This window comes from Pituophis catenifer, unplaced genomic scaffold (genome assembly GCF_029215685.1).
Source record: "Pituophis catenifer annectens isolate HBS135680 unplaced genomic scaffold, rPitCat1.0.hap2 SCAF_8, whole genome shotgun sequence".
In the NCBI taxonomy this organism is placed as follows: domain Eukaryota; kingdom Metazoa; phylum Chordata; class Lepidosauria; order Squamata; family Colubridae; genus Pituophis; species Pituophis catenifer.
Genome location: NW_027256888.1, coordinates 9,397,676 through 9,423,037, shown reverse-complemented (window position 1 = coordinate 9,423,037; position 25,362 = coordinate 9,397,676). Strand labels below are relative to the sequence as shown.

General features: G+C 44.2%; 1 protein-coding gene across 1 annotated transcript; it reads right to left on the bottom strand.

Annotated features, from left to right (window-relative positions):
- Nucleotides 1-204: 204 nt before the first annotated feature.
- On the bottom strand, nucleotides 205-25,362 carry CCKAR (cholecystokinin A receptor). Its single transcript, XM_070948802.1, has 5 exons — nucleotides 25,242-25,362; nucleotides 19,586-19,837; nucleotides 5,891-6,149; nucleotides 2,008-2,135; nucleotides 205-749 (listed from the first exon to the last, which is right to left on the bottom strand). The coding sequence occupies exons 1-5, from the start codon at nucleotides 25,360-25,362 to the stop codon at nucleotides 205-207; spliced, it is 1,305 nt and encodes a 434-aa protein (XP_070804903.1).

Genomic DNA, 25,362 nt, shown 5'->3' with positions numbered 1-25,362 from the left:
AATATAAGACAGAGTCTTATTTTCGGGGAAACATGGTAATAACAGAATAACAGAGTTGGAAGGGACTCTAGAGGTCTTTTAGTCCAAATCTCAGCTCAAGCAAGAAATCCTAAAGTACCAAACTATTTTTAGATGGGCTTGATGCACGCGGGTGAAGGTAGGAGTTGCAATGCTTACAATGTTCTTCTTCTCCTGGCTTGCCAATCATAGAGGGACAGCCATGTTCATGTGGGTGTAAGAATACCTGGAGAAGGATGCTCTGGTTGTCTTTCCTTCCTCGTCCTCTCCCATCTCCGCTCGGGCCGCTGGGGGGCGTGGCTTGGGGCAGCAAGCGAAGGTGGCGAGAAAACCCAGGCGGAAACGCTTATTCATGAAGCAATAGACGATCGGATTCACGCAGGCGGAGGTGTAGGAGAGCAAATGGATGAACGAGATGGGAGCTCCCGAGAGGAGGAGCTGAGCAGAAATGGAGTCAAAGGCCCTCCAGGTGTTGACGCTGAAGATGGGCGTCCAACAGATGAAGAATAAGATCACGATCACAATCAGCATTCGGATGACTAGCTTCTTGGCCATCAGGTTGGCTGAGGAAGAGCTGCTCCTTGGACGGTCAACCTTCTGGTTGTTGCTGCAGGAGCTGATGGACGAAAGTTGACGTAGGGGAATCTGTTGCTGCTGCTTCTTGTTCTTCTTCAAGTAGCAACCATCCCCATCGTCGTACCTGCCTCTGCTGCTCTCACTAGCTTTCCTTTCTGCAGGTGGAAAGCGGGATCGATGAGACCGACCCTCATTAAGTGTTCAAAACAATTTGGCCTCTTAGCTTCCAACCGTAATCCTTCCCACGGCATCTCCCCTCCCTCCTTCACAATCGGGAGTGTCCCTAAAATGTCATTCTCTTGGGGTAAACTTAAAACTTTGTTTTATTTTGACTTATTTGCATCCCACCTTCATTATTTTTTTTACAAATCATTCAAGGTGGTGAAGGTACACAATACTCCTTCCTCCTCCTATTTTCTCCCACCGCAACAATCGTGTGAGGTGAGTTGGGCTGAGAGAGAGTGACTGGCCCAAAGTCACCAAACTGGCTTTCATGGCTAAGGCTGGACTAGAACTCCCAGTCTCCTGGTGATTGGCCCAAAGTCACCCAGAGAGATAGATAGATAGATAGATAGATAGATAGATAGATAGATAGATAGATAGATATAGATAAGATAGATGATAAAGAGAGATAGAGAGATAGATAGATAGCAGATAGATAGATAGATGGATAGAGATAGAAGATAGATAGATAGATAGATAGATAGATAGATAGATAGATAGATAGATAGATAGATAGATAGATAAGATAGATGAGAGAGAGAGAGAGATAGCATAGATAGCTGGATAGAGATAGAAGATAGATTGATAGATTGATTGATAGATAGATAGATAGATAGATAGATAGATATAGATATAGATATAGATATAGATATAGATATAGATATAGATATAGATATAGATATAGATAAGATAGATGATCGAGAGAGAGAGATAGAGAGAAATAGCATAGATAGATAGATAGAGATAGATTGATTGATAGATTGATAGATTGATAGATTGATAGATTGATAGATATAGATAAGATAGATGATAGAGAGAGATAGAGAGAGAGATAGCAGATAGATAGATAGATAGATAGATAGATAGATAGATAGAGATAGAAGATTGATATATTGATATATTGATATAGATAGATATAGATAAGATAGATGATAGAGAGAGAGAGAGAAAAGAAATAGCATAGATAGATAGAGATAGATTGATAGATTGATAGATTGATAGATAGATTGATAAATGATAGATAGATAGCAGATAGATAGATAGATAGATAGATAGATAGATAGATAGATAGATAGATGGGGGGAAGAGAGAGAGAGAGAGAGAGAGAGATACATAGACATAGACATATCACTGTTTGTGCTTGAACATTAAGACAGAAAGCAAATGGACCAGTTCAGTCATCCGGATTACCTCGAGAAGATTTTCTGTTGCTCGCATCAAATTTTATCCCTCTATAGAGCTCCAGGGAGATTAATCCATACGCTATCATCATTACGATCCCCGGGATAAGGAAAAGGATGAGGAGTTGGAAAATATACCTGGGAAAGCCACAAGCAAGATTTAGATCACCAGGAAAAAAAAAAATCACATTTTCCTACCCGCCTCTCAGCAAACCCGATTCCCAACAAGCCTCTACCACCACTAGACTGTGTTTTAAAAACGAGAGTAGCAATTTTAGGTGCGGATATTTCTCTTTGAGATGGGAGGTCTTCATGGACTTCATTTTAGGGATAAATAAATCAGAATACAGTCAAACGAATGCTAGAACATGTGTGATTTTTAAAAGTTATTATAAATGCATGATGATTGATAAATACATGATTTTCTTTTCTTTTTTGGTTCGAAAGGTTTTTTGCTGCTTATCCAAGTAGCTTCTTCGGTCTTAACCAGTTGACTAGAGGTTCCCCAGATATGTCCACCACCACTGAGTGAAAGCTTTACTACCTTAAATGGATTCCTTCACTCCTCTCTCAGGCCATCTATCTACTATATGTGTCAAACTCGAGGCCCGCGTGCCAGGTGTGGGTTCTACTTACCTTTACTACCGGTTCGTAACGGGATCGTGCATGCGCAAATCGTCAATGACGACATCCGGGGCAGTGGGCGGGGTCTCCCGCCAGTTTTACTACCGGTTCTTGCGAACCGGTCCGAACCGGTGGCAACACGCCACTGCCACAGGCCAGATCAAGACCACAGGGTCCTTAGATCTGGCCTGTGCCGTCGCTCAGGAAACAGTGAAGGACCAGCCCGCGGTGCCTCTGCCAACGAAAACAGAGCTCAGGAGACTACAACGGTCTTCTGCAACCCTCTGCCAGCAAAAATGGAGCTCGGGAGGGCCGTGTGATGGCCTCCTGGAACCCCCTGACACTGCACGCGGCCCTCCTGAGTTCCGTTTTCGTTGTCAGAGGGTTGCAGAAGGTCATCACGTTTGCCGTCCTGAGCTCTGTTTTTGGTGGCAGAGCCCTCGGGCCGCCACAGGCGCCCCCAACACAAGTGACATCAATCTTGCCATGCCCACACTGCCCACCCGGCCTCCAATGTCAAACACAACCCTGATGCGGCCCTCAATGAAATCGAGTTTGACACCCCTGATCTACTCTATCCAAAATGTGAACTTTGTGATCCTCAAAAGAATGTCTGATTTCTTTTAAGTGAATAGAGAGGAAGGCCTCAAACACAATCTGTTCCCTGTTTTTAAATGCTGCTCTTGCATCAATGCCCAGGAAGATCAACACCACTTCACATGTTCTCCAGGGAGGCCAAATTTAACACTCTTAGCACTCTGCCTACTCACCTAACAAGCGTGTTCGGATTAGGCGAGAAATGCAACCACCCTGGGGTTCTCTCCAGCTTTCAGGTTTCACATTATGTTACTACCGGTCAGTGGTGGGTTGCCCCCGGTTCGCACCGGTTCTATAGAACCGGTAGTAAAACCGGCGGTAGGCCGTGCCCACTGACCCTGACGTCATGAAAACGCTTCTCCGTATGGGCAGAAGAGCGTGCGTGCGCATGAGCGAAGCGAGCGCGCGTGTGGCCCCGTTGCGAACCAGTAGTAAAGGTAAGTAGAACCTACCCCTGCTACTGGTTCGCCGCGTGTGCGCATGTCCGGTTTGTGGCCACATGCGCCCAGTTTGTGCGTGCATCTGCCTTCCACAAATGCCTGCCTGCCCAGCCTTCCTCGCATGTGCTTTGCTTGCATGCGCACCTGCCATGCACGAATCCAGCCACAAAAACATGCCTAAATCGGATGGCACAGAGCCATCCGCGATTTCCACTACCGGTTCGGGCGAACTGGTCTAAACCGGCTGAATACAAGCCTCTGGTTCCCTCTAACCAACTTGCTCTGATTGAAAAAGCTACTTGGAGAAGCTGTGAAACATTTTGAACCAACAAAAGAAAAAGAAGTCCATTTGCCATGACTCAACTTCCAGACAACTCTACCTGGATGACTGAGAATCTTCATCGATAGATGTTAAATACAGTTATCCTAACAATGCGTTAAGCAATAGCCTTCATACTTTTGTATATACCTGCTTAGTAGGGCTTTTTGGGCCCCCCCTAAGCGGTGTTCTTTTTTTATACAAAGTCAGCTTATTGCCCCCACAATCCGGGTCCTCATTTTACCTACCTCGGAAGGATGGAAGGCTGAGTCAACCTTGAGCCTGGTGAGATTTGAACTCGCAGTAATTGCAGGCAGCTGGCAGCTAAGTGCTACTTAACAGCACTTTAGTCTGCTGCACCACCAAGGCTCTTGGTAATGAATGTTTGTAAAATCTGAACTGGTTTACTACCGGTTCTCTGGCTGTGCATGCACGCTCAGCATGTGCGTGCACAGTGCACACCACGCACCAAATGTGAGGTGCACGTGGGGGCGCGCACAGTGCATGCCAAAAGGAGGCATGGGGTAAATAGAACAGTGCATGGGTGATCAGCTCTGGCGCGCAATCTTTTTTTTTACTTTTAAAAGCATTTTTTTTACAACCTAAAAATAATGCTTTTAAAAGTAAACAAAAAAAGGCTCTGACGATCAGGCAGCTCAGCTTCTGATCGTCCCAGCCTTTTTTTAACCTTTTAAAAGCATTTTTTAGAAGAAGCGGCAAGCAGGCAAGTGGGCGACCGGGCGATTGGGTGGGCATGGGTGGGTGGGTGGGTGGGGGGCAGGGATTTTTGCTTCCGGTTCTCCGAACCACTTGCCACATCACTACCGGATCGGCCGAACCGGCCCGAACCGGGAGCATTTCACCCCTGGTGTGGAAGGGTGTGTGTGTGTGTGGTGTGTGTGTGTGTGTGTGTGTGTGTGTGTGTGAGAGAGAGAGAGAGAGAGAGAGAATAATTGATTACTACTTATGTGCAACATTGTGCTGTAGTTATACAGTTAATGTTGTAATCAAGACATCAACTGTTATTGCAATGGTATGACGGCTGTGGCCAGGGGGGCTTTTTATCAGGTTCGCCTGATACGCCAGTTGCGTCCCTTTCTGGATCGGGACTCCCTACGCACGGTCACTCAGGCGCTCATCACCTCCTGCCTGGACTACTGCAATGCTCTCTACATGGGGCTCCCCCTGGAGTGCACCCGGAGGCTCCAGCTGGTCCAGAATGTGGCCGCGTGGGAGATTATGGGAGCGACGGGGCGCTCCCATGTGACACCTCTCCTGCGCAAGCTGCACTGGCTCCCGGTGGTCTTCCGGGTGCGCTTCAAGGTGTTGGTGACCACCTTTAAAGCGCTCCAGGGCCGGGGTATCTACGAGACCGCCTTCTGCCACCAATAGCCTCCCACCGGCCAGTACGCTCGCACAGAGAGGGCCTCCTCAGGGTGCCGTCCGCCAGACAATGTCGGCTGGCGACCCCCAGGGGGAGAGCCTTCTCTGTGGCGGCACCTGCCCTCTGGAACAACCTCCCCCCAGAGATACGCACAATACCAGACCTCCGGACTTTTCGTCGGGCCCTGAAAACGTATTTATTTCACCTAGCCGGGCTGGCTTGATCCCACTGTTTCGGTTAAATTGAATTGTTTTTAATTGAGTTGTTTTAAATTGTGGCCAAAAATATTTAATTATTTTTTAAACTGTTTTTAAATTTTGTATGTTCTGTTTTTATTCTGGCTGTTCACCGCCCTGAGTCCCGCTGGAGAAGGGCGGTATACAAATTAAAACAAACAAACAAAGAAATAAATAAATAAATTACACTTATTTTGGTTCCACCGAAATCACAAATCATTGCGCTTTCCATAATTGGATAGATTAAGACAAATGCCTTCAAAAAAACAAGGATCAATGTGCTCCACTCTTACCAGGACTGCTCGATCACTGTGCTTGGCCAATTAATACGACACTTGGATGCGGTGCTGTTAGGAAGCGCTGAAGGCACCAGGGTGCTGTAAATTGGGTATGGCGTCATGATGACAAAAGACAGACCCCATGTGGCCGCAATTACCTTCAGGGCGTGGGATTTGGTCTGCCAGACACGAGACTGTAGGGGTTTGCATATGGCACTGTACCTCTCAAGAGAGATGGCCACCAGGGTAAAAGTTGACACGCTCACTGAGACACCTAGGTGGGTAGGAAAGCAGAAATAGAAGAAGAAAATTACTGGCCTCATTTTTTACAATCTTAAAACCAAGACAGACAGATGAGTTAAATTTTAAATTGATTTTAAATTGGGTTGTTTTAATTTACGGCCACAATATTTAATTATTTTAAACTGTTTTTAAATTTTGTATGTCCTGTTTTTTACTTTGGCTGTTCACCGCCCTGAGTCCTATTTGAAGAAGGGCGGTATAGAAATTGAAACAAATAAATAAATAAATAAATAAAATAAATAAATAAATAAGGCAATGCAGCAACTGATGTGTCTTTTTATTTTATTTTATTTTTTTATTTTTTTCAATTTGTATCCCGTCCTTCTCCTAGTGGACTCAGGGTGGTGCACAGCCAGAACTAAAACACATACCAATACAAAATTTAAAATTTTTAAAAGAATTATATGACTTTGGCCCAAAATTTTAAAACATTCAAACTAAAACCTATTGACAATTTAAAAGGCTAAAAAAAAAGGGGGGGGTTTCACGCCAGCCCTGCTTGATGGAAAAGAAAAGTTTTCAGGGCACGGCGAAAGACCCGGAGATCCGATATCCTTCGTATCTCCGGGGGCAAATTGTTCCAGAGGGCAGGAGCTGCCACAGAAAAGGCCCTCCCCCTGGGGGTCGCCAGCTGACATTGCCTGGCTGACGGCACCCTGAGGAGTCCCTCTCTGTGGGAGCATACTGGTCGGTGGGAGGCTATTGGCGGCAGAAGGCGGTCCCGCAAATTTTTGTTGTTGTTTGTTGAGAAGTCGTGTCCGACCCATCGTGACCCCATGGACAACATTTCTCCAGGCCTTCCTATCTTCTACCATCCTCTGGAGTCCATTTAAGCTCACGCCGACTGCTTCAGTGACTCCACCCAGCTGCCTCGTTCTCTGCTGTCCCATTCTTCTTTTGCCCTCAATCTTTCCCGGCTCTTCTCCAGTGAGTCCTTCCTTCCTTCTCATTAGGTGACCAAAGTATTTGAGTTTCATCTTCAGGATCTGGCCTTCTAAAGAGCAGTCAGGGTTGATCTCCTCTAGGACTGACCGGTTGGATCGCCCTGCAGTCCAAGGGACTCGCAGGAGTCTTGTGTGTCTAGTAACAGCCAATTTAAGTTCTAACTCTTAGATGGGAACCTGTGGTGGTGCTCCAGGTTCTGCTGCACTACAATTCTCAACATCTATGGAGATTCTCAGTCATCCAGGTTGTGATTGTTCCAAAGGTTCTTTTCCAAGAGGCAACTAGACTTCCTTTGTTTTTCTATGAAGTCATATCACTTCTCATGGCTGGGGTAGGCATGGCCAACTCGACATCATTCGTGTTGGGGGCACCTGTGGTGGCCAAGTCCTAAGGCAGAACTTCCCTCAGACCCTCCCTCACTCTCATTATGATCTCCTTCCTTCTTTCCTTCCTTTCTTCCTCCCTCTCTCCCTCCCTCCTTCCCTTCCCTTCCCTTTCCTTCCCTCCCTTCCTTCCATATCACTTCTCATGGCCGGGGTGGGCACGGCCAACTTGACATCACTTGTGTTGGGGGCACCTGTGGTGGCCAAGTGCTAAGGCAGGACTTCCCTCAGAACCTCCCTCACTCTCATTATGATCTCCTTCCTTCCTTCCTTCCTCCCTCCCTCCCTTACCTTCCTTCCTCTTCTTTTTCCTTCCCTTGTCATTCTCCTTTCTCAACTTCCTTCCCCCTCTTTCCTCATTTTTCCTTCCTTGCTCTCTTCCCATTGTTTTCTTTGCCTTCCCTCTTTCCCTTTCTCCTCTCCTGTCCCTTCTTGCATGCTCAAATGCAAAAGGGGAAACATTTCTCCTTTTGTTTTGTTTTTAGTTTGCTTCAATAGCCTCTGGCCAGCAAAAACCAACTCCGAGAAGGGGCCGCGCGCAGCCCTCCCAAGCTCCGTTTTCGCTGGCAGAGGCACAGTGGGCCGGTCCTTTGCTATTTCCAGTGAGGGTCTGACAGGCCAGATCTGGCCCCTGGGCCTTGAGTTTGACACCCCTGCCATAAGTAAGCCAGGTCTTGCCCCTCTTGAATTTCATTAACTCTTACCTAGCGCTAACTTTATGTTGACCCATTAGTTGACTAGGTTCCAATGTATAGCTTGAGCAATAACTGGAATTTAACACGTGGTCCTGATTCTTCACACCTGACAAGGAAGGGCTTAGACAGAGATTGGAAACTTGGTGTTTTAGAGTATGTTGTGGCCCGCCAGCTGCCTGTGCAGCTCACTGATTCTGACAGTGACAATGAGGAGGCTGGTGTGGTGATTCGCCAGCAGCCTGTGCAGCTCACTGATTCTGACAGTGACAATGAGGAGGCTGGTGTGGTGATTCGCCAGCAGCCTGTGCAGCTCACTGATTCTGACAGTGACAATGAGGAGGCTGGTGTGGTGATTCGCCAGCAGCCTGTGCAACTGGCACTTGAGTCGGACAATGAGGAGGCTGGAGAAGATGTGATGCCAGAGGCGAGGATTCAGCCAGGGCCTTCAGAACCTCCAGAAGCTCCCATAAGAGAAGAGGAAGAAGAGGAGGAGCCTCTTCTCAATGAATGGGTGTGCAGAGCTACCAAAAGGCAGGAATCGCTCCTCAGGAGGAGGTCTCCTCGAGAGTAAGGCTTGGAGCTAATTGGCCACTCCCCTAGCCTATTTAAGGAATGACGACGACCGAGGCAATTTGCAGAAAACAACTTCGTTCATATTCCTTCGCGTATTGACTCCAGAAAAGTCTGATCGGCTCTTGCTTCTCTCTTGTTATTTTTCCTGCAAATTGCTTCTGGGCATTCTGCCAAACACAGTAAGCTTACGGTTATTTGAAAGACTGTGCCACAGAATTAAGTTATTATTCCTTGGACTCTTGTTGGCTGTTAATGAAGTTAAATTAACAGCCCTTGTTCAGAAAAGACTGATTTAAACTGTACTTGTGTTTGAACAACTACTAAGTAGTAGTCCTTAATTAGTAAACTAAGGTTTGTACAGACTTTGTGTGTGCTGCGTTCTTTGTGGTCCGTAGCTGGGGAAGAACAGTGTATAACTCCCATCAGTGTTTTAAAAATTGGCACTTCGTGGCACATAAAACCAGTGAAGGCTAGGTTGAAGGAAAGAGAGAGGATGTTTTCACATTATGTTACTACCAGTTCACCCCACGTGCACATGCTCGCTTCTTGCACACACACGCCCAGTTCGCATGTGTGCCTGCTTTCTGCACATGTGCTTTGCTCGTGCGTGTGCCTTTCACACATGCACTTGGCCTGAAAAATGTACCTAAATAGGATGGCATAGAGCCGGGGCAGGTGGGTGGGCCCACCTGCGATTTCTGCTACTGGTTTGGGTGAACTGGTCCGAACCGGCTGGATTCCACCTCTGGATACAATGTCCAATTTAAAACAGAATCCAATTTACAACAGAATGCAATTCCTTCCCACCCCCCTCTCCAATTAAGTAACATTTTTTTAACCACTCGGTGAAAACAAGATTGAAACAAAATGGAGATTAGCGATTTCACTATTGCAATATAATTTCCTTAGGATCCCAGCTCTGCTTCGAAGCAATGCTTCTATGGAGAAGATTTTGGGCAAGCAGAGTATGAATTTTCACCAGGTCTTTCACAGTAAGACAGATCAGCTGTTTTGGCAGAGACTACCAAATTACATTTCCAGAATTTGTGGAAAGTAATTCAAAAGTCAAAGAAAACAATAATGTCTTCTGAAAGTAAAAGGTTAATGCAAAGACTATTCCAGCAAATCTCTTCCCTGAAACAAATAAGCAAAGAGCGGGGGGGGAGGGGGAAACTACTTAATGAGATGATTGATATGCATTCTTAACATAATTACATTCTTACATTTTTACAATTCTTTTAATAATTACAATTCTTCCATTCCCTGCGTAACAGAAAAGATTCTTACAGAAACGGAGGTTAAGAAAGAAGGCTCCAAGTTAAAACAGGAAACTAAGATTAAACTAAACTAAATCAGACTAAACCCAACTATGTATTTTACTATTGCCTCAATCAAATTGATGTATCACTTAGACCAGGGGTCGGCAACCTTAAACACTCAAAGAGCCACAACGGTCCTAACCGGAAGCCTCCCATTCAATTGTGGAGCCAACCGGAAGTCCGGTTCCCCCACCATAGAGTCTCCTCCTAGCATGGCGTCCTTTTTCCTCTGCCGACGGGATGTCCAGTTCCCCCACCATAGAGTTTCCCCCTAGCGAGGAATCCTTTTTTCTCTACCTGTCCTAATCGAAAGCCCTATCAATTGTGGAGCCAACCGGCAACAGGGAGCCGCAGCAGAGGGATGAAAGAGCCACATGCGGCTCCAGAGCCGCAGGTTGCTGACCCCTGACTTATTTGTTTTATCTTGTTTCTTATTTCATGATGACGAGGAATAATAATAATTATTTTTTCAGGTAGTATCACCTCAAAGGAGTAACAGAACAACGTACAGTTTTACCATCCCCAAATCAATCAGAAAGATGTCAATTGGATCATATCGACCAGATTAATTTATGGCTGGAATTATGGGTCATAGACAACAATGGTTATCCCTTGTTAAGATGTTCTATAGACAGATGAAAAATTGGATGAAAAATGGAAGATTCAATTCAAGATTTTGAATTCAGCTTCACCCTCCATTTTCCATGTGATGTTTTGGTCTAATACTTTGAATATATGATTATGGGAAGATAATGTGCTGTTAAGAACATTAGGCCGTTGGGAGATTATGACTGATTATGGGTCCCTCTGACTGATGGATCAGACAGAGTTATGACTTATTATGCCTATTAAGACTCATTTGTCTGTTTTCAGGAACTATCTATCATTGGACGAGTAGCTTATTGAACAAAGAAATCATTTCAGTTCCTTGAGATCTGTCAGGCACAAAAGATGAGGTCCACGTGTGAAGATCCAATTAGAGCCTGGATAGCTCAGCAGACTAATGCATTGTAATTTAACTCCAACTGTCTGCAATTAGTAAGTTCGAATCTTGCCAGGCTCAAGGTTGACTCAGCCTTCCATCCTTTCTAAGGTAGGTAAATTGAGGACCCAGTTTGTGGGAGCAATAAGCTGACTTTGTAAAAATATACAAAAGGATGAAGGCTATTGCTTAACGGATTGTAAGCCACCCTGAGTCTCCGCAGAAGGGCGGCATATAAATCAAATTAAAAAAAAAAAACTGATTTATTGCTACTCATGCCTATGCATAGGAATCTCCTCAACTAATGGTTGGCACCTTCTCGGAGTTAAGATAAGGCTCAGCAACACTCAAGGGGGAGGGGGGTAGAGTCGGACTTAGTTTGTTTGTGACTATGCAGGGATTCTAGTCTGATCCTTCTTTTCATTCTGCCCCCAGATTCTGACACTCCTTCTCCTACCATTTCAAAAGAATTGACCTCTAACCTGAATTTTTGAGATCTTTAAAGGTATTTGTTTTGTCCCAAATGTTGAATATGCAACTAGGAGTGAATCTTACATCAGCCTTCACTCATTGGGAGGGGTGTTAACCATGCAAGTGGGAGTGAGTCTTGCATCAGCCTTCACTCATTGGTTCATTTTCCCCGGCAGGACAATGAACAAGCATCAATGACTGACAGACTGGACAGCTCCAGGTAAAAGGAACTACAGCCTCGGGTAGTTCTCAGTTCATAGTTATTTTGTTGTTGTTCCCTGTTGCCTGCAATAAATGTTTTACTCCACTTGTTTTACTTCACTACGATCGTCCTGCCTCTCTTTTTGTGTTCGGACGTAACACCAAACAACAGAGGAAATTTGATTTCCCCACTTTCTCTTTGGAAAGTCTCCCTCCAATTAATTTATGGGGCTGAGTCTTTGAACTGATAAGAGGCAATTTTAAATTCTATAAAACATAAATGAACTAAAACGTTTAGTGGATTATGGAATTGCTAGGGATGTGGGATTGTTATATGACAAGGATGATTAACGGAGAGTTAATAAGATTACTGCCCATGTATTTTATAATTTTTCTTTTTATACAATATTGGTTTTCATTCTGCTCCATTCTCATTGGTGCAACCATTCCCATTGGTTCTACCTGCCGTTGATGCTTTGGAACAAGGAAAGGATAAACTAAGAAAAATAGGGTTTTAAAATATTTTAAAATTCTAGACTTGCTATATGAATCCTTAAATTCTGGGGCAAAAGCCAAGAAGCCAAAACTAATACAATTTGGGGCTTCCCAGAGCTGGTTAAAAATTGGGTGGCTATATAAATTTTAACTAACTAACTAAATAAATAAAATAGAAACTAAACTAGAAACAGGGGGGAAAAAATTCGAATTCAATTCAAAATTTTTATCACCACATCCAATATGAAATTCAGGCGAAAGGACATCAAACTGCAAAGGAGGCAGCTCTGAATACTACTGGACACCAATAAAGGTAAAGGTTCCCCCACACATGTGTGCTAGTCGTTCCTGATTCTAGGGGGCGGTGCTCATCTCCGTTTCTAAGCCAAAGAACCAGCGCTGTCCGATGACATCTCTGTGGTCATGTGGCCGGCATGACTCAACGCCGAATGCGCATGGAGCACTAGAAGTGGTAATCAGCAGGTTCTGACCAGTTCTGGAGAACCGGTAGCGGAAATTTTGAGTAGTTCGGAGACGGTAAATAACACTCTGACTGGCCCCGCCCCCATCTATTCTCTGCCTCCTGAGTCCCAGCTGATTGGGAGGAAATGGGGATTTTGCAGTAACCTTCCCCTGGAGTGGGGAGGGAATGGAGATTTTACAGTATCCTTCCCCTGCCATGCCCACCAAGCCACGCCCACAGAACCATTAGTAAAAATTTTTGAAATCCACCACCGTGGAATGCTGTTACCTTCCCACCAAAGGTGGTCCCTATTTTTCTACTTGCATTTTTTACGTGTTTTCGAACTGTTAGGTTGGCAGAAGCTGGGACAAGTAACGGGAGCTCACTCCATTACGCAGCACTAGGGATTTGAACCGCTGAACTGCCAACCTTCTGATCGACAAGCTCAGTGTCTTAGCCACTGCACCACTGCGTCCCTGGATACTACGTATGCACTATTCTATCCTATATAAATTGAACTCGGGAAAATTCCAACATGCACCTTGAACGCGAGATGGGACAAGTCACTCCAGCCAACTCACTGCCAGCTTGTCTTGGCCAACTCACCACGGCCAACTCGTCACAGGATAAGTCGCCATGGCCAACTCGCCGCAGAGCAATTTAACAATTCAATTTAATTATTAAAAATAAATAAATGAAATATCTGAGGGCTTATCATTCACATTTCATTCTGTCCGTTTTTGCATCTCTTCTCGAATGATTCTATTCTACTGTTTCTTTGATATTTGTGTAACTCTTGTCCTCTGGCGAGTTGTCCTGCAGCGAATTGGCAATTGGCGTGGCAAGTTGGCCCTGTTGAAGGAGCAGGTCAATAAAAGGATAGCGATGCAACTCAGCAAACTGAGCCACGCCCCCTTTTTATGTATATGCGATGCTTGTTAAAAAGGTGTGGGGCTTTGATCACGCAGGATCAAAGAATTTGCTTTTATTCTCTCTGATTGCATCCCTGGAATGTTTTGTAATGAACATGTTGGTGGACGTGGCCAATTCAGACAATCAAGAACTGTGGTTTTAGCTAAACTGTTGTTTAACTCTTGTTGCATTGGAGTGAAGAAGGTATGCTTAGAATGCTAAAGTTACAGTACTTGCACAGATTTTGAAAATGTAGTTTGCGGGAACAAAGAAAGTGAATAGAGAAAGCACAGACCTTGACAGTTAGGAGATAGCTAGATAGCTAGATTAGATAGCTAGATAGATAGCTAGATAGATAAGTGGGTAGGTAGGTAGGTAGGTAGATAGATGATAAATAGATGATAGATAGATAGGTAGATAGATAGATAGATAGATAGATAGATAGATAGATAGATAGATAGATGATTGATAGATAGATAGATAGATAGATAGATAGATAGATAGATGATTGATAGATAGATGATAAATAGATAGATAGATAGATAGATAGATAGATAGATAGATAGATGATAGATAGATGATAGGTAGGTAGGTAGATAGATAGATGATAGATAGGTAGATAGATAGATTGATAGATTATAGATAGATATATATAGATAGATGATTGATTGATTGATTGATTGATAGATAGATAGATGATAGATAGATAGATAGATAGATAGATAGATAGATAGATAGATAGATAGATGATAGATAGATGATAGATAGATAGGTAGGTAAATAGGTAGATGATAGATAGATGATAGATAGGTAGATAGATAGATAGATAGATAGATAGATAGATAGATAGATAGATAGATAGATAGATGATAGATGATAGATAGGTAGGTAGGTAGATAGGTAGATAGATGATAGATAGGTAGATAGATAGATAGATAGATAGATAGATAGATAGATAGATAGATAGATAGATGATATGTCACTGCGTTTTTGTATTTACCAGATGAGCTCTTATTTTTGAACTTTCAGATTTACCGTAGCTACGGTAAGTCTTCCTTCTCTTGTTGAGCTTACCTTTTGATTCCAGCCCGCAGGGCTCCTGAAGGCAAGTCCTGCACTCTGCTGAAGGGGGTGGGGTGTGGGGTGGGGTAATATGGGCGGGGCAACCTCATGGTGCTCCGTGGGCTGGATTAATTGCTTCAGCGGGCCGCATGTGGCCCGCGGGCCGTAGTTTGAGGACTCATGATCTAGAAGATCATTAGCGTGCCCTTTAAGAAATGAATCTTGCAGAGAGTCTGTTAGGATTGTTCCAGGTTTATAACGAGCAATCGTCACTGAAATGACTGTGTGACAGACTGGTATCTTTCGGAACCTTTAAAAAAAACAAAACACTTCCTTCTCTTTGAGGACCGAGACAACATCTCTGTATAACATCACAATTTTTGTCTATGTAGGGATCTCCTAAAATGAGTTATCTACCAAATAAATCAGCAGAAGGAGACTAATATTTATTCAAAGGCTTCACAAAATCAGACGGCCATAATCTAATCAAATATTACACAATCCAGATGTCCAGGACTCAAATGACAGATGCCTGAAACATACTGACAGCCGTATTTCTTACACGCAAATGTGAGGGAAAAAAGTGGATAGCAACTCTTCCTAATTTATGTTTCGATTAACGAGAAAAATTCGGTTTATGATATTGACTGTCATAAGAGATGCCGTTTTTCTTTTCAGGGTCATGAATGAAAGAAAACCAGCTTTGTTCAGCAAAAATAGATATATGAAAAAGTATAATTTTCCATGTTGACAGACCGCAGTTTGAAGACATAAAATTTAAACGACGGTCAAAGTGTTGAGATAGTGAACGAGTCATTTGTGGCTATAATTCTTACAAATTGTGTCTTCTCCTTTATTATACATTCCAAAATGTTGACGTTGCTATAAATATTATATTGATATATATCCTCAAATTGCCTTTCTGATGGCAATCACCAAGGGAGGGAAAAATCTTTTGTTCTTTTGAGGGTTTTAGATCTGCAATTACCTCTGAGTTGTTGACTTCTACTTTTATACCCTACTGTCTTTATTTATTGTCTCATCAAAAGTGTTTCCCTTTTTTCTGAAAAAGGACTTTGCCTTTGGGTTTTTATTACAGTTTTTTTTTCCCCAGGAAGATAGGATGATCTTCCCGTACAGTGCAGGTACATCTGTGACAAAAAAGGTCATAAAATGAGGTAAAAGTCACTCAACAAATGTCTCACTTAACAACAGAAATATTGGGCTCAGTTGTTAAGTCGAGGACTACCGTGTTTCCCTGAAAATAAGACCCTGTCTTATATTTTTTTGAACCCCGAAATAAGTACTTGGCCTTATTTTCGGGGAGGTCTTATTATTTTGGGGTGCGTGGAGAAGACGGGGCTCCTCTTGCCATCTTACCTGATTTCCAGCTCTGTCTCCCAAACCCTAACCAGAGGAAATGGCGGGGACCAGCTGTGCATGCATTTAAATATTTTCGGGGGGGTTATTTTTTTGGGGGGGTTATTTTAGTGCATGCACTCAAAAGCCTGATTGGGCTTATTACACGGGTGAAATGCTCCCAGTTCAGACCGGATCGCCTGATCCGGTAGCGATGAAGGCGAGCGGTTCGGAGAACCGATAGCAAAAATCCCTGCCCCCCCCCATGCCCAGCTGAGCTGCACAATCATTTTTTTTTACTTTTAAAAGCATTTTTTCTACAACTTCTTCAACCAAAAAAATGCTTTTAAAAGTAAAAAAAAAAAAGCCTCTGATGATCGCACGGCTCAGCTGGGACCGTCAAAGGCTTTTAAAAGAAAAAAAACCCTTTTTTTCTTTTAAATGTCTCTGACGATCCAAGTTGAGTTGCCTGATTGGCAGAGGTTTTTTTTCTTTTAAATGCCTCTGACGATCCAAGCTGAGTTACTTTGTTAAGAACCGATTTAGATGATTGCACAAAACAATCCCGGGAGTTGACTTGGAAGGTTGCATTTTCAACCATTGACCAGGATGGGAAATACGGATCTCCATATTTTCCAGGTGATGATCTAATTTTCCACTCATATTCCAGGGAAGCTCGGAGTCCTTTGGGAAACCCTCAGGAGATCGGTGAAGACGCTGAGGTGTTCCTTCTCGGCAGTGGTGGGATGCTGCTGGTTGTAGCAACCGGTTTGCCCAGCACTGAAAACGTGAGCACACTCACTTTCCGCGCATGCGCACGGCTTAAAAAACACAGTGATATAGGACAGAATAGTGCCGGTTCTTCCAAACCGGCTGAACTGGTAGCAGCCCACCTCTGCTTCTCGGCCATTGGTAGTTATATGAATATATAGGAAGCATAGAAAAGGGTTGAGATTTCCTACCTCAAAATTCCACATCAACCACAAATTTCTCTTTCGAGTAGCTGTTTCTCCTACTCATTCTGGAGGTAAGCCAGAAGCAGCTGTGCATTTTGGATTTGCTAGAAGAGCCCAACAGAGTTACACAAATGACAGACAAGTCCTTCTTGGGCATGTGAGTACAGGTACTCCTTGACTTACAACCATTTGTTTAATGACTGAAGTTAGGACAGCGTGGGAAAAATGATTTATGACCATTTTTCACAGTTATGACCTCTGCAGCCTCCCCATGGTCACGTGATCAAAATTCGGATGCTTGCAATTGGCCTATATGTATGACGGTTGCAATGTCATACAATGTTCGCTCCCACAGAGAGGGCCTCCTCAGGGTGCCGTCAGCAGACAATGTCGGCTGGCGACCCCCAGGGGGAGAGCCTTCTCTGTGGTGGCACCCACCCTCTGGAACAATCTACCCCCAGAGATACGAGTGATCCCAGACCTCCGGACTTTTCGTCGGGCCCTTAAAACCTATTTTTTTCAGTTAGCCGGGCTGTCCTGGATTTTATGGCTGGTTTTAAAATTGATATTGATTTTAACTGAAATGTTTTAAATTATGGGCCAAATTTTATTTAATTATTTTAAATCTATTTTAACTTTTGTGTATGAATGTTTTATATTTGGCTGTTCACCGCCCTGAGTCCGAAAGGAGAAGGGCGGTATAGAAATCTAAAAAATAAATAAATAAATAAATGTGATCACTTTTGGCGACCAATTGACAAGCAAAGTCAAGTTAAGAGCCTTGATAGTACAGGGGTTTAAGGCACCCTGTTATTAAGCTGGTTATTAAGACCAGCTGCCTGCAATTACTGCAGGGTTCGAATCTCGCCAAGGCTCAAGGTTGACTCAGCCTTCCATCCTTTCTAAGGTAGGTAAATTGAGGACCCAGTTTGTGGGGGCAATAAGCTGACTTTGTATAAATATACAAAAGAATGAAGGCTATTGCTGAGCACATTGTAAGCCGCCCTGAGTCTTCGGAGAAGGGCGGCATATAAATCAAATTAAAAAAAAAAAAAACGGGGAAGCCAGATTGACTTAACCATCGTGTCGCTAACTTAATAACTGCAATGAACCACTTAACAGCTCTGGCAAAAAAAAGGCCTTAAAATGGGGCAATACTCCCTGAATGATTGCCTTGTTTAGCAGTGGAAAATTTGGGGTCAGTTGTGGCCATAAGCGGAGGACTACCAATAATCCGTTAGAAGATGCCATGTTTATTTAGTCAACAATTCAAGATGGATAATTGTGGAGCTGACAATAGCTCCCTAGCGCAGGGCTGTGAAACTCGATTTCATTGAGGGCCGCATCAGGGTTGTGTTTGACCTTGGGCGTGACCACGGTGGGCATGGCCAGCTTGACTTCACTCGTGTCGGGGGTGGTTGTGGTGGCCCCAGCGCTCTGCCAGTGAAAACGGGCTTCTGAGTTCCATTTCAGCTGCGACGGCCTCCTGCAATCTTCTGCCAGTGAAAATGAAGCTTGGGACAGGGGTGAAATGCTATCGGTTCGGACCGGTTCGACAAAACCGGTAGTGATGGCGGCGGGTGGTTTGGAGAACTGGTAGTGACAGCAGCGTGAGGCTCCACTCACCCGCCCGGTTGTCGTTACTTCCTGTAAAAACCTTTTAACCAGGTTTTAACCAGGAAGTAACCTGTTTTTTACCCTTTGCGCATGCGCAGAAGGGTTTGCACATGCGCAGAGGGTCCACACGCGCATGTGATGGCCAGCGACAGCAGGAATAAGTTGGTGAGTGGTCCGTATGCTTTTGGTTCTGATCAATACTGTGATCACCAGGGTATTCCCCAGGACGCTGAGTAAAAAAATCAAGGAATAGAGGAAGATTTGAACCAGTAGGGAAGGTACGTAGATTTTTCACCCCTGGCTTGGGAGTGCCGCCCGGGGCCCTCGCGATAGAGGTGGGTTCTAAATTTTTTTGCTACCGGTTCTGTGGGCATGGCTTATTTTGTGGGTGTGGCTTGGAGGTCATGTGACTAGATGGGCGTGGCTAGCTGGTCAGAGTCATTTCTGGAAGGTCCTCGCACTTACGACCAGTCCTCTCACTTACGACCCGACTCATTTGTTTGCTTTTAACACTGATCAGCTGTAGGATGGCCCTTTGAAGCCCCGCAGCAAGAGTTTAAACAGGTTTTTTCCCTCTAGTCATCAGCTGGGACTCAGGAGGCAGCAATAGATTGGGGGTGGGACCAAATAAAAGGTAAGAATAACATGGGGGGGTGGGGGGGTGGGAGAACCGGTTCGGTGATGTCATATTGTCACCGCTACCGGCTCGGCCGAACCGGACCGAACCGGGAGGAACCCACCACTGCCTCGCGAGCTCTGTTTTAAACTGCGATGGCCTCCTGCAACCTCTGCCAGTGAAAATGGAGCTCGAGAGCACCTCACACAGCCGTCCCTGGCAGAGGCACTAGGGGCCAATCCTTCACTGTTTCCAGGTTGGCCCTGCAGGCCAGATCTAAGCACCCCACAGGCCGGATCCAGGCCCCTGGGCCTTGAGTTTGACACCTAGCAAAACAAGGACAATTCTGCAGACTCACCCATGAAATAGCTGGTAATTTTGCAGAGGGAGCTGCCGAAAATGAAATCCTGTAGGAGGTTGGGGATCAGGGTGAAAGGCATACAGAAGAAGCACAGCATGAGGTCGCTGATGGCCAGCGACAGCAGGAATAAGTTGGTGACCGTCCTTATCCTTTTGTTTCTGATCAGCACCGTGATCACCAGGGTATTCCCCAGGATGCTGAGTAAAAAAATCAAGGAATAGAGGAAGATCCGTACCGTCTGGTCCAATTCTGCAAGGTAAAGTGCACAATCATCAGAGTCAAAAGAAGCATCGTGTGGAAAATCACATGCTAACATCATGCTAAGGGGTAGAAGCTCTTTCTGTCAGCACTTCAAGCTGCATTTACTCTAGTGCTGACATAAGAAGGAGAAGCGGACGCATCTGGAAAGGGACGTTTGACTTTTCACCTACTTATTTTCCCTGGAGATAATATCCCCTAGGAGATGGGATGGGAGGGGGGAAATTCCTTTGAGCTGGAGCAGTAGATTAGGGGTAGAATGACTGGGAAGATGGCCAATGAGTACAGGGGAGTGGGGAAAAGAAAGGGAGGGTTTTGGGTCTGGAAGTCAGCGTTGGCTTCGATAGAGTCGGGATTTAGAATGTCGTGCTTAATAAATAGGAGTTTTCCTTCAAAGACTTTGTTTGAAATGCAATTTATTTGAGACGACCTCGAAACCTGACACTTTCTTTCCTCATCAGAGGTGTCAAACTGAATTTCTTTGAGGGCCGGATCAGCATTGTAGTTCTCCTTCGCGGATCAGCTGAAGGGTGTGTGTGAAACACCTCCTGCAGCACCCTACCGGCCAAAACAGGGTGCCCCCGCACCCCATATTGGCCAGCAGGGTGCTGCAGGAGGCCGTCCAGGCCGAAAACGGGATGCGGAGAAGCCCCACGCACCATTTTTGCTAGCAGAGGCACCACGGGCCGCTCCTTTGCTATATCCAGGCCGGCCCCGCTGGCCAGATGTTACCACCATGCGGGCTGCATCCGGGCTGCGGGCCGTGAGTTTGACATCCCTGTTCTACATGGGAGAGGATATGCGTGGAGAATAAAGACCCAACATTTCTAGGTTTTATCTTTAAAAAAGATGTGGCTTTTCTCACTGAGACTTGCAAGCTATAGTCGTGGCCAAAATTGTGGAAACCTTTTTGGAAAAGTGTATTTTCTAAAACTAGCTAATAACACCACTTTTTTTGGGAGTAGTGCCATAAAATTATATATCAATGGAAAGATCATTTAATCAAAAATGTAACGCAATAACTTTTATGAAGGATTTGCTATTAGAATAGCAGTTACAGTATAAGGAAGAAAAGTGAAAGACGTAGAAAAAACGAGATATACAAAAATGATCACCATAGAAAAAACGAGATATACAAAAATGATCACCATAGAAAAAACGAGATATACAAAAATGATCCCCATGTCAGTTAATCCTTAGTTGGGTAACCTTTAGCATGAATGACGGCCTTACAACGTCTTCCCATGGAGTGAACCAAGTCTTTGAATTCTGCAGCTGTTATAATGTGAAACCAAGATTGAATGATGGCTTCTATTAACTGGGTTTTATTGCCGGGTTGCTTCTGACTAACAGGTTTTTTAGTCGGCTCCATAGATTTTCAATTGGGTTAAGATCTGGGCCATTCCCAGGCCATTCCAGCAGTGGAATTCGATTATCTGGAAACTCCCCCCAAAAGTAGTGTTATTAGCCATCAAACCTGAAAAATACACCTTTTCCAAAAAGGTTTCCACAAGTTTGGCCACTACTGTAGAATGGAAGCAGTAAGGCAAGCAATGCCTCCATCACGAGTAGCTTGCTCTGAGTCCTCCTTAAGAGTGGGGCGCCTACAATTACTTGGAGGAAAGGGTCTTTTCACATCGTTGCTCCCACCCATCGTTTCTTTCTATTTGCCAGCACAGTACATCTGCCAGAGGTCTTCTCCTCTCCAAAACCCACGAGCAATGTCCCTCTTCGCTACAATCTGTCTGATTTGGCCAATGAAAAACTCTACATGGATTGATACTGATCGACTGTAACTGAGTCCCAAGTTTATGTTACTAAGGTGAGACAAGTTAATTCCCCCCCCCCCCGTTTTATGACCTTTCCTGCCATATTTGTTAAGTGAATCACTGCAGTTGTTAAATTCGTAAAATGGTTGTTAAGTGAATCAGACTTCCTCGTTGACATTGTTTGCCACAAGGTCACAAAAGATGATCCCATGATCCCAGGACACTACAGCGGTCTTAAATATGAGTCAGTTGCCAAGCGGCTGAATTCTGATCATGTGACCATGGGGACGCGGCAACGGTCGTAAGTGTGAAAACAGTCACAAGTCACTTTTTCAGTGCCGCTGTAACTTCAAACGGTCACTAAACAAGTGATGTTATACTACATAACCTGTACATATATTGAGATATATTGAGGACTACTTGTATAACTTTTCTGGATTATTTGATAACATGAAACCCTATGACCGTGATGGCGAACCTATGGCACACGTGCCACAGGTGGCACATGAAGCCATATTGGTCAGCACGCCTGCTCAGTTTTCGGGCCTTCTGGGCCCATTGGAAGTCAGCAAACAGGCCATTTCTGGCCTCCAGAGGGCCTCCGGTGGGGGGTGGGGAAGACCGTTTTTGCCCTCCCCAGGCTCCTAGAAAGGCTCTGGAGCCTAGAGAGCGAGAAAAACAGGCCTACTGGGCCCATCATGCCATCGCGTGCCAAAAGTGGGGGAAGCATGGAGGGGTCGCACACACATGCACAGGGGTGAGGCACATAGAATTATGGGTGTGGGCATGCGCATGTCCAACCCCCCCCCCCCGCACTCTTCCCACTTTTTGTATGCGATGGCAAAAAAGTTAGCCATCGCTGCCCTATGAAGACAAGCAATAATTTTAACCTGATATGGATGGTTGCTACTTTTAATAACAGTAGACTTTGTGAGGGGTTAAAAAACATAAAAAGAAGGCAGAAAATTCAGGCCCAAAATAAATGCTAATGACTGATAATGTCTATGTGCTTGTAGAGATATTTTCATCACTCAGCCTGTTTTCTTTTCGCTTCTAAAATGGGATCGTTAGCAGTTACGGAGTACCAAGCGTGAGGTTTGCCAGTGGTTCAAAATAGGATGATGTAAAGGGGGACAGGTGACATTTGAAGAGAAGAAGTAGTCATAAGCAGGGGGAAAGATGAAGTAGATGTGCTCCAACTGATTTCTCTCCAGTTAGATCCTGAGAAATGCCAGTTAGCTCAAACCAGGGAAGCATGATAAATAGAAGAAAGGGCTAATCACGTGTCTCGCTTGATGCTGCTCTCCTATAACTGGTCTCCAGGTCCTTCCTTCCTTCCTTCCTTCCTTCCTTCCTTCCTTCCTTCCTTCCTTCCTTCCTTCCTTCCTTCCTTCCCCTCTCCCTCCCTCCCTCCCTCCCTGTTATTTCTCCTTCCTTCCTTCCTTCCTTCCTTCCTTCCTTCCTTCCTTCCTTCCTTCCTTCCCCTCTCTCCCTCTTATCCTTCCTTCCTCCCTTCCAATCTCCCTCCATCTCTTCCTCTTATCTCTCCTTCCTTCCTTCCTTCCTTCCTTCCTTCCTTCCTTCCTTCCTTCCTTCCTTCCTTCCCCTCTCCCTTCCTCTCTCCCTCTTATCTCTCCTTCCTTCCTTCCTTCCTTCCTTCCTTCCTTCCCCTCTCCCTCCCTCTCTCTCTTATCTCTCCTTCCTTCCTTCCTTCCTTCCTTCCTTCCTTCCTTCCTTCCTTCCTTCCTTCCCCTCTCCCTCCCTCTCTCCCTGTTATTTCTCCTTCCTTCCTTCCTTCCTTCCTTCCTTCCTTCCTTCCTTCCTTCCTTCCTTCCTTCCTTCCTTCCTTCCTTCCCCTCCCTCCCTCCCTCTCCCTCTTATCCTTCCTCCCTCCCTTCCAATCTCCCTCCATCTCTTTCTCTTATCTCTCCTTCCTTCCTTCCTTCCTTCCTTCTTTCCTTCCTTCCTTCCTTCCTTCCTTCCTTCTTTCCTTCCCCTCTCCCTCCCTCTATTCCTCTTATTTCTCCTTCCTTCCTTCCTTCCTGCCTGCCTGCCTGCCTGCCTGTGTGCCTGCCTGATTGGAAATTTTATATTTGCTCTCCGTTTTCTGTCTCTCTTCCCCAAAGGATTGAAAACCTATGACATTCTAAGTTAATGGAACTGGAGGATAACGCTGGTAAAGTTAACAAAAGAAGGGGCAGTAATCTTATACAGGGGGCCGTCACAAAGAAGAGGGGGTCAAGCTATTCTCCAAAGCACTTGAGGGTAGGACAAGAAGCAATGGGTGGGAACTAATCAAGGAAATTTGTCAGAAATTTCCTGACAACTAGAACAATTAATCAGTGGAACAACTTGCCTGCAGAAGTTGTGAATGCTCCAACACTGGAAGTTTTTAAGAAGATGTTGGATAACCATTTGTCTGAAGTGGTGTAGGGTTTCCTGCCTAAGCAGGGGGTTGGACTAGAAGACCTCCAAGGTCCCTTCCAACTCGTGTTATTCTGTTATACAGAGTCCAGGGCAACCTCCAGACTATCTCTCAAAAATACAGTTTATCAGCCTATGTGTTCCTTCGATTGCTTTTCATTTTATTTTTGTAACATGCTCTATGTTTTTTTAAGGCGTTGATTTGCTAGGCTTGGAAAACGTTATTTCTGCTTATTACACCATGATGCAGCTAAACTTTATAAAGTTTTACCATTTTTCTAGTGCTGTGATTCTGTTTAGACAGCAGGAGACTAATACATAATTGCATGTTTTAACAGGAGTGGTTAATTCCTCCCAGGTACCTTTGAGAGTAGCCCACTAAGGGTTCATTTGAATATTTTAACTTAATTCTCTTAGATCTTTTCGATCCTGCCTTGCAACTTTTAACATGTCTGGTGGTTTAAGCCGAACATTAATGGACTTTGTTCCTCCTTTTCCTCTTTTCCCTGATCCACAAATGTCACTTTTCACACGGCCTGACTCGAAAACCTTCACGAACTGTTTACTTTAGATTAGCTACCGGTAGATTCCTTCTTCTTCTTCTTTTTTTTTTAAAATAATTTTTATTAAACAGTTTTTTTAAAGTTTTGAGAGTTTTCTTCTTTACAGCATTTCCGCTTCGGTATACATCCATTATATATCCCTTTTTCCCCCTTACATCAATTTTCCTTTATCCATACATGTGGTTTCATTATCTTTTATACATATTAATATATTAACATACTAGATTGTAATCATTCATTTTGTGTCGTACCTATTGGTACAGAGTTGTTACTAATTTCTAATTTCTAACTCCTAACTCTTCTTCATTTGATCTTTTCTTAACTTTTACATCTATCCTCTAATAATTTTATACCATTCATTCCATACCATATAATACTCTGTTTCTCCTTTATCTTTTATGTCTTTTGTAAGTCTGTCCAACTCAGCATACACTAGAATTTTTCTTATCACATTTTCCTCTGGTGGTATAATATTATTCTTCCAGCTTTGGGCGTACATCATTCTAGCTGCAGTTATAATATGTAATATTAAATTATTATACTTTTTTTTGGGTCATGATTCCCTGTGAGTATTCCTAGTAAAAATAATTCCAGTAGATTCCTTCTTCTTATTTTTTTTATTTTTGGATAAGCACTCACCTTTAAAAGTCCGGGGAGAGTGATTCAAGCAAACAATGGTATAATTCTCCAAGTCGAGTTCGCAGAGGAGGGCAGAGATATTGGCGCTGAGCTCAATCAGACTGTCGTTAAAGATATCCAT

Bases quoted from the DNA above. Each gene is read 5' to 3' on its own strand.
- CCKAR (XM_070948802.1), bottom strand. From the start codon at position 25,362: ATGGATATCTTTAACGACAGTCTGATTGAGCTCAGCGCCAATATCTCT. The intron at 19,838-25,241 runs GTGAGTGCTTAT...TTTACCTTGCAG, and splicing joins CTCTCCCCGGACTTTTAAAG to AATTGGACCAGACGGTACGG. The intron at 2,136-5,890 runs GTAAGAGTGGAG...TGGCTTTCCCAG, and splicing joins ACAGTGATCGAGCAGTCCTG to GTATATTTTCCAACTCCTCA.